We start from the raw sequence: 9,811 nt of genomic DNA, 5'->3' as shown, positions 1-9,811 counted from the left end.
GAACTGATATAAGCCCAACAGAATAAAATATAAACAGAATATAATATAAACAGACTTACCTGAAAATCTGGTTAGTTGCTAAATATCTTTAAATAAATATTCTTAATTATTTTATATCTTGAATAAGATATATCTTTAACCGCTCGGCCCAGATATCATACTGTACATTAACTAAAAAATAATAAATAAATAAATAAAATGTAATACATAATAAAAATATTCTACAAATTTAAAATTGAATAAAAGTCTAAATTAACAAAAAAAAAATATTAAAAATATAATCCGAAATAACATTAAACCTAACTCGACAAATAAACAAAATTAAAATGATTATAGGACAATGCCTCTTCTTCCGGCAAAATGGTTAATATTGATTTCATTACTCTCCTTTTCTTCATATTAATGCTATGAATGAAGAATATCATTTTAATACGGGAAAAACATTCCTTGATACATATCATTAACACTGAGTGGGGGAGCTTTCTCAAATAGTCTCCTTTCATCCGAGTTTGACAGGGAAATGGATGTTGCTACCATCAATCCAGGGGAGCAGGTTGTTGGGATAAACTTAAATTTAGAAATTTATTATTTTGTTAGTTTTGAGTCTAGTAATATTTGGTTTGATTTGATAGAGATAAAATAGGAATGATAGTTATGATTTTGGTTTATCTAGGTAGAATATTATTTTATGATAGAATAAGGAGATTTTATTTTCAGGTAAGTTGATATTTTATTGTCAGTTTTTATTATTTGTAATTGACCCAAGATCCTATTTGCACCTATTTAAAGGTGGCCAAAGTTTAATGAAAATAACCCATCCATGGATTGAAGAGTAATATTATTTGTGTGGGTCAAATCCACAATGAATTGAAGAGTAAAATTATTTGTGTGGGTTCACCGTTTTTCCCAACAGTGGTATCAGAGCTGATGGTTCAAGACAGGGCTCAGCCGAGTACATTCCCCCATGATCAGGTGAGCCAGGCAGGAGGCCAGTGGTCGTCGGATGAATCATGAGAGGTGGGGAGAGCAAGTGAAATGCTCAAGTGTTTGACCATGGATTGAGAAAGAGAAGTGATGACCATGGTGTACTCGAGGAGCCGATGGTTTGCCGTTTGCCTTGGTGACAGTTGGGAATGATTCCGCTGGAGGGGGAGTGAGTGAGAGAAAAAGAAAAAAGAAAAAAATGAGAGAGGGGAGAGTTTAGAGAGAAAAGAGTCTGAGTGTCCGAAAGAGAGTAAAGAAGAAAGAGAGAGTAAGAGAGAATTAATCTTGCAAATAGTGTTTTCATGATTCAGTTGGCCAAGAGAGTCCACTGTAATTGGAGTGCGGTGAAGACGCGTAGCGTACAAGGGAGACGTGTGCCGCACACGTAGAAGAGAGTGACGCAAGCGTTCGAGGGAGAACTGTCTTAAGCAAGATCTGCTTCAAACTCTGAAAAGTGGAGAAGTTAGGAACACTCAAGGCCGTAGATGATCCTGAGAAAAGAATGAAGAAGAGAGAATGAAGAAGAGAAGAATGGAGAGAGAAGAATAAAGGGAAAATAAAGGAAGAATTTAAGTTTATGGGGGAGTTTGTTGGGATAAACTTAAATTTAGAGATTTATTATTTTGTTAGTTTTTGAGTCTAGTAATATTTGGTTTGATTTGATAGAGATAAAATAGGAATGATAGTTATGATTTTGGTTTATCTAGGTAGAATATTGTTTTATGATAGAATAAGGAGATTTTATTTTTAGGTAAGTTGATATTTTATTGTCAGTTTTTATTATTTGTAATTGGCCCAAGACCTTATTTGCACCTATTTAAAGGTGGCCAAAGTTTAATGAAAATAACTCACAATGGATTGAAGAGTAAAATCATTTGTGTGGGTTCACCGTTTTTCCCAACAGGTGGTATCAGACCCCAACACAGGTAACTTTTGAACTATCTTCTCTATTATTTAGATGTTCTTCGGACAAAGTAGCAAGTACAAGAGTCACTGGTTCTCTTCACATTACTTGCCAAATCTTTGAAAAGACAATCTCAAGACTGTATCTAGGCAAAATTGTTAGAGGAGTGTTACTGAAAATGATTGAAGAGGGTGGTTTGTTTGGCAAATTTGTCCCACAAAAACTATCTACACCAATTCATACTTGGGTAAACTTTATTTAAGTTAAAAATCAAAGGTGAAATCATATTATAGTCACCCTAGCTGCAGATCGTACTACGGTTCGCCCTTGCTGCAGATCATAATGTAGTTCGCCACAGTCGCAAATTGTACTACGGACAACAGAGAACCAAAACCATGCATCCCCGTAGACAAACCATAGATCCACCTGCGATTGCCAACAGTCACATATCCAATTGCGGAGCCATCATATCCGTACTTCGTAGTGTGGCGACCGTTATCCGCAGTTCCATTTGCAGTTTATTCAACATCTTCCCTACTTCCAACCCCAGCACAGAACAAGCAGCAGAAATAATGGCCAGCACCACACCCATAAGATCAGCAACATCATTTAAGCATAGTAACATATATTCCATATAAAAGCATTTTTTCCCACACCCACAAGATCAACAATATCAAACAGAAATAAAACATACGCAAATCAACCAACACAAGTGAAGAAAAGAGGGAGAGAGCAAACCACAACACCAACACGAAATACACAGTGAACAAATGAGAGTGGAGGGGAAGGAAGACCACTCAGAGGGAGGAGGGGAGGATAACAGAGAGGAGAAACAAGAAGAGGGGTGTAGGGTATCTAGTGAGATGCGATAGAGAAGAGAAACAAGAAAGACTTATGAGGAGAAGGGTGTAGGGTCTTAAGTGCGGTTTATGATTGGATGGGTCAAATTTTTTGAAAATCAAAATATGCTCTCTGACCACTGACAAAGCTAGACATAGGGATACAATTGGATTTAAAAAAAATTCGGGAGTTACAAGATGAAGATGGTGAGGTGCAGGGAGAATCAATCAATTTAAAATTGTGACTAAATTTAACAAAATTTATGAAATTCAAGACTAAATTGAACAAAATTAAGAAAAATTGAAACTTAGTTTAATACAAGACATTGACACGTGATATTGACACGTGACATGGATACGTGACACTAACACTAACTAACATGTAACATTGACATTGGTTTGACACGTAGCTGTAACATGTCAAGTAGTACAATGTTGACTTGACACATGAACAATTTTTTTTAATTAAGAAAATATTTTTTAAAAATTTAATAAAAAATAAGATATTGAATTTTTATTTAGTTTTATTTACAATAATTTTAAAATTATAAAAGGATAGTTAAATATTTCTTTGGACAGAATATATAAATTAAAAAATAACACATTAAAATTTTTAAGTGAGTGTAACCTGAAAGCTAAAATAATAATTATTTTTTTCCGGTTATGCTCAGCATTGTGAGAAGAATGTAGAGCTACTTCCTTTGAATACAAGAGTGCGTCCCACTAATATATTTTCTATGGAAGTTTTCTTTAATCAATTTAGAAGTGTGTTTTATTTAGAAATTCAGTCGAAAAATAAGAGCATGAATTAATTGTGTTTAGAATTGAAATAATCTTAGTCAGTTACCATTTTCTGTCTTTTACGAAATAGTCTAGTCAACAAACCTTTTGAATGATTACAGGAAACATTTCCTTAGAAAAAATGTATATAACTTTTCGGAAGTCTTGGCTTTCATATTACTTTGAGAAAACCAAACAATACTTTTGAAATAAAAGCAATTTCTTTCTTAACGGAGAAACATGTTAGACAAAGAATGGTATTTACATATTTGTGGATAAAATTATTGAGGAATATTATAAATGAATATTTGCGAATGTGAATGTGATACTTTTTAATACATGCATAGTAGATAGTAAGTGATCTAGTTTTTCTTTTACATCAAAAGTTTTATAAGTGAAATAAAATATTTCAAAACATTGGATGAAGAATCATATATAGCACCACCAATAAATGGGTGTTGCTCCCTGCACCTTTCCAAGTGGGACGTGTACCTCTCCACTATTTTAATTTATTTCAAAAATATTCTACATCTTTCCATTATTTTCTTTTATTCCAAAAATATCTTACACCTCTCCATTGTCCTTAACCATCTTTCTCTTTCTCTCCATTAATAGAGCATTTACATGATTCATTAATAGAGCATTTACATTACTCAAATTTGAACTTCTGATATATTTTCTTAAATAAATTTGATTCAATCTTATTTTTGGTGTTGAATATATTTTTTTCTTTTCAAATTACTTAATAAATAGTAAAATTTTATTTTAAATTTCTAAAAAAATGTTTATATATATTTGTGCTTTTTTTACATATAATATTTATAATTTTTAACATAAAATTCAAAGAAAACTTTAATATTAATACTTCCACAGTTTCCATAAATACATCAAATGATTTTTTTTTTCATGTTTTGAAATAATCAGCTAAATTTTTTGGATATTTGAAATCCATAAAAAGGATTGATAAACTAATGAAGTTTCCGCAACGTTATATAAAATATATGACAGTTCTTAAAAAAAAAAATTAAGTGAAAATTTATTTTTTAATATATATCATATTTGTCCTAATACATCTTGGTGTGTTTAGATGTATTCAGTCCTTATATTCTAAGAACATATTATGATGACGTGACCTATTACATATTGATGCAAGCAATCTCTGTAACAAATATGGACTACTTTAACTATATTAACATAAATATTAATATGCAAAATTGATTAATCATAAACTATTCCAGGTAATCAGCCAAATAAACTAAATCCATCTAGCTAAAAGCTCATAAAATAATAATACTAAATAACACAATTTATAAAATAACATTTTATGTATCATTAATTACTGAATTTACTACCTGTTACCACACTTGGTTTACTTGCAAACACAACATCTTGACTAGGAGGGAATAAGTATCTTTGAGAGAATAAGTATCTTTGAAAAGGATGAGTATTCTTAAAGATGGAAACTTGGAGTGTTTAGAATGTTTAATGGAATTTTTGCAAAATATAGTTGGTTATATAAGAATGTAATAGATTTTTCATATATTTTCATTAGTTTTACTACTGTTTTGAGTAATATTCACCAAAAACTTTTTTTTTTCTATAATAATACTTTTTAAATAATTTATGAAACATAGTATATATCTGTGTACTATTTTTTGAAATTTTAGATTGGTTTCAGCAGAGGCTTTAGAAGCACTTTGAAAACTTATGGTTAAAGATGCCGAATGTCTAAGGTAGAAAAAAAAAAGAAGAGAAAATCTAAATCACTATTTTACAATTGCTAATGTGTAAGGTAGAAAACGTATTATTTTTTATTTGATTCTGAAAGGATTGTCCACGCAATAAAGGTCTATACCATGGAAAAATGCATTTCTTCTGCCCAGGGAACTGGATATAAAATTAAGTCTCGTTTTCTTTGGTCAAATTAACGCAGAAAGCTTTTGCCCACGGAATGGGATAGTGATTTTTCTGGGAATTTATTATCGTGCATTGAAATTTGAAAAATTATTCTTTGTTATTCCAAACCTTAGTCTTAAACTTTATGTTTGATTTTATATATTAATTAACCTTTTCTTTTTCGAATTACTAATTATTTCTCATTAAAAATTTCTTATGACATTACTAGTTTCACTAGAAGTCTAACCTAAAAAATGATTGATAACATTTTTATAATTAAATTACATATAAGAGACAAAATAATCAATTAAAAACAAATGAGACAGAACAAAACAAAAAAAGATAAGAAATTACTTACAAGAGATAAATCATTTTCAGTCTTGACTACAACTACGCTCAATTTAAAAAATAAAAACTGGTTACTTAAATATGACTTATTTAAGAAAAAAAAAAACATAAAGTATTTAGAAGAGTACAAAAAGGTCGGAGTGAGAAATTAATAGCATTAAAAATGTGGGTCCTTGATGGAAGCCAATGTTGACGAAAGACGTTGCCATGGAAGATGCGAGATTTTAAATAAGAATTCTTTTTTTAACAATATGTTTTAAATATCTTTTAAACATAAATTTAAAAAGACCAATAGAATAAAATATGTGTTTCATTGTTAATATAATTGTCAAACAAAATATCATTCTCCTTTAAATATGACAAACAAGCCTTTGGAAGAAGGAACAACTTTTTTTTTATCTCAGTTTTCAACAATTGAAACTTCTACATGCTGTCGTAGTGTCATTATCATAATTACCATCTACAATGAGAACTGAGCTACTCTCACAATTTCTAGCCATGCCATTGTTTTGGCTGTGCCTCTGTAACAACCTTTTTCTGGTTTCTGGCCTTTGTCTTCATGATCAGAGATCATTGCTGCTCCAACTCAAGAACAACCTGACTTTCACCATTGAAACGAGTAGCAAACTCAAGTCATGGAATCCATGTAATGATTGTTGCGGTTGGGTAGGTGTAAAGTGTGACAAGGAGGGACATGTTACTGCTCTTGACCTCAGTGGTGAATCAATCACTGGTGGTTTTGGCAATTCAAGTAGCCTTTTCAGTCTTCGACATCTCCACAAATTGAATTTCGCTTATAACGATTTCAATTCTGTCATTCCATCTGCATTTAAGAGGTTGGGAAATTTGACTTATCTGAATTTATCATGTGCGGGCTTTCTGGGTCAGATTCCAATAGAGATTTCTCAAATGACAAGGTTGGTTACTCTTGATCTCTCTTCTCTTCTCTGTTCATCTGGGCAAGAGCTGAACCTGGGGAACCCAAATCTACGAAAGCTTGTACAAAATCTCACCAGTATTAGGCAACTGTATTTGGATGGTGTAAGTATATCAGCTGCAGGACATGAATGGTCCAGCGCTTTGATGTCACTGCATTACCTGCAAGAAGTTCGCATGTCATTTTGCAATCTCTCAGGACCCCTGGATCCTTCCCTTGCAAGACGTGACAATCTATCGATCATTGTTCTTGATTGGAACGATTTATCATCCGCAGTGCCAGAAACATTTGCCAATTTCAAAATGCTGACCATCCTAAGTCTTTCTGCTTGTCAGTTGACTGGAACATTTCCACAGAAGATATTCAACATCGGAACATTGTCAGTTCTTGACCTATCCTTCAACATCAATCTCCAAGGTTTGTTCCCAGAATTTCCACCAGGATCTCTTCACACCTTAACAGTGGCTAACACAAGCTTCTCTGGAACAGTTCCACACTCTATTGGTAACATGAGGAACTTAACTGAATTAAATTTTTGTTCATGTCGATTTAACGGAACGCTTCCGAATTCACTGTCAAACCTCACAGAACTCAGTTACCTGGACTTGTCATTCAACAACTTCACAGGTAGAATTCCATCATTTAATATGGCCAAGAAACTTACGCTCTTAGACCTTTCTTATAATGGTTTGAGTGGTTCAATTCCATCGTCTCACTTTGAAGGACTGAACAATCTTGTTACCATTGATCTCAGTAATAACTCAATTAGTGGGAGCATTCCTTCATCCCTTTTTACACTCCCCCAGCTGAAAAGTATTATATTTTCCCATAATCACTTTGCTCAACTAGACGAATTCACAATTGTTTCTTTTTCGAAATTAGACATCCTCCATTTAAGTAGCAATAATCTATTAGGGTCTTTTCCAACATCTGTATACCAACTCAGTAGACTCTCAGTCCTCGAACTTTCTTCAAACAAGTTAAATGGGACAGTGCATCTAAATAAGCTTTCGGAGCTCAGAAATTTAACTACTCTGGATCTTTCATACAACAACTTATCAGTCGATGTGAATGTTGCAAATGCTGACCCATCTTACTTTCCCAGTATTTTCGATCTAAGGTTGGCATCATGCAACTTGAAAACTTTCCCTGCTTTCTTGAGAAATCACTCAACAATATCCTCTCTAGATCTTTCGGATAACCATATCCAAGGAATAGTACCCAACTGGATTTGGAAACTACCGAATCTTGCAAAACTTAATATTTCTCATAATTTGTTGACTCATTTGGAAGGACCTTTTCAGAATTTTTCTTCCGAGTTGGAAGAGCTTGACCTTCATCATAATAAACTTCAGGGGCCAATACCATTTTTTCCTGAAAAAGGAATCTATTTGGATTTTTCAGACAACAGATTTAACTCTGTTATTCCACGAGACATTGGTAATTACCTGTCTGTAACATATTTTTTCTCTCTCTCAAACAATACTTTGAGTAGCACTATACCTGATTCCCTCTGCAATTCTTCAAATCTTGGATTTCTTGATCTTTCCAATAACAACATTTCTGGAAGAATTCCTTCGTGTTTGATGAAAATGAGTAAGACCCTTGAGTTATTAAATCTTAGAAAGAATAGTCTCATGGGCCCCGTCCCAGATAAGTTTTCAGCTGTCTGTGCTCTAAGGACTCTGAATCTGCGTCAAAATAAATTAGATGGAAAGATTCCGAAATCTCTTTCTGATTGCACATCATTGGAAGTATTGGACCTTGGAGAAAATAAAATTATGGATGTCTTTCCGTGTTTGTTGAGGAAGATATCCACACTCCGGGTCTTAGTCTTGAGAGAAAATAATTTACATGGTCACATTGGATGTGCAAACACCACTGCCAAATGGCGCGTACTTCAAATAGTTGATCTAGCCTTTAACAATTTCAGGGGTAAGCTACCTGAAACCTTTTTCACAAGCTGGGAGGCAATGATGTCTGAAGAAAACCAAGATGAATCGGAGGAAAAAAAAATCCGCCATAAGATCTATCAATATGGCCACCTATATTATGACGATTCAGTGACAGTTACAATGAAAGGTCAACAGATGGATCTGGTTAAGATTTTAACTATTTTTACTACGATCGACTTCTCATCCAACCATTTTGAAGGGGAAATACCAGAACAGCTATTTGAGTTTAAGGCACTCTATGCACTTAACTTGTCAAATAATGCTTTTTCGGGAAAAATTCCACAATCAATTAGAAATCTGAAGGAGGTTGAGTCCTTAGACTTATCAAAGAACTCACTGGTAGGAAATATTCCCACAGAACTTGCAACTTTATACTTCCTATCAGTCCTGGACCTCTCCTTTAATCATTTGGTGGGAAAGATCCCAACAGGCACCCAACTTCAGTCATTTCCAGCTTCTTCCTTTCAAGGAAATGATGGGCTCTACGGTCCTCCATTGACAGAAGAACTAGATGGTACAGAGCCAGAGCCAGGGGTGTTACAAGAACACCAAAGAACAATTTCTACCATTGACTGGAATTTTATTAGTGTGGAAGTGGGACTGATATTTGGCCATGGAATGGTTTTTGGCCCACTCTTGTTTTGGAAGCAATGGAGAATATGGTATTGGAAAGTTATTAACAAAATTCTCTGTTTGATCTTCCCTCAATTGTATTTTGAATATGCAACCAAGAGAGGCCAAACCTCTGCAACTCTAAGGTGGCAGCATTAACTATTAATAGGAAATGAGCAGGTAAGCTCATAATAAATGCTATATTTCTTTCCATGTTTACTTTGAGTTTTGTCCTAAAGAAAACTACCTTTTCCAAGCATCATATTTTGAAAACAATCATGGTATATTATTATGTTTAAAACAATGGAGGATATGGAATTGGAAAGTCATTAACAAAATTATCTGTTGGATGTTTCCACAACTATATTTTGAATATGCAACCAAGACAAGTCAAATCTATGCAACTCTAACGTGATACCATTAGCTATTAATCATGATAAATGCTATCATTTTTCTTTTTTTTTTTTTACTTCTCCAAATTCAAAAAATGTTTTAATTTTGTCTCAAGGAAAATAAATATTTCCTAAACTCACACTTTAAACAGAGAGTATATTTT

At 33.2% G+C, this 9,811-nt stretch overlaps 1 protein-coding gene across 1 annotated transcript; it reads left to right on the top strand.

The window, feature by feature from the left end:
• Positions 1–6,180: 6,180 nt before the first annotated feature.
• On the top strand, positions 6,181–9,414 carry LOC106773486 (receptor-like protein 12). The gene is made up of 2 exons (XM_022785938.1): positions 6,181–7,335; positions 7,405–9,414. The coding sequence occupies exons 1-2, from the start codon at positions 6,217–6,219 to the stop codon at positions 9,412–9,414; spliced, it is 3,129 nt and encodes a 1,042-aa protein (XP_022641659.1). The 5' UTR covers positions 6,181–6,216.
• The last annotated feature ends 397 nt before the right edge of the window (positions 9,415–9,811 follow it).

The sequence above is a fragment of the Vigna radiata genome, chromosome 9, assembly GCF_000741045.1.
Source record: "Vigna radiata var. radiata cultivar VC1973A chromosome 9, Vradiata_ver6, whole genome shotgun sequence".
Lineage (NCBI taxonomy): Eukaryota > Viridiplantae > Streptophyta > Magnoliopsida > Fabales > Fabaceae > Vigna > Vigna radiata.
This window is presented reverse-complemented; position numbering and strand designations above follow the sequence as displayed.

Excerpts from the sequence above, each read along its gene's own strand:
- LOC106773486 (XM_022785938.1), top strand. The coding sequence starts at position 6,217 with ATGAGAACTGAGCTACTCTCACAATTTCTAGCCATGCCATTGTTTTGG. Across the intron at positions 7,336-7,404 it reads GTAGAATTCCATCATTTAAT|TTTGAAGGACTGAACAATCT; the intron begins ATGGCCAAGAAA and ends CCATCGTCTCAC.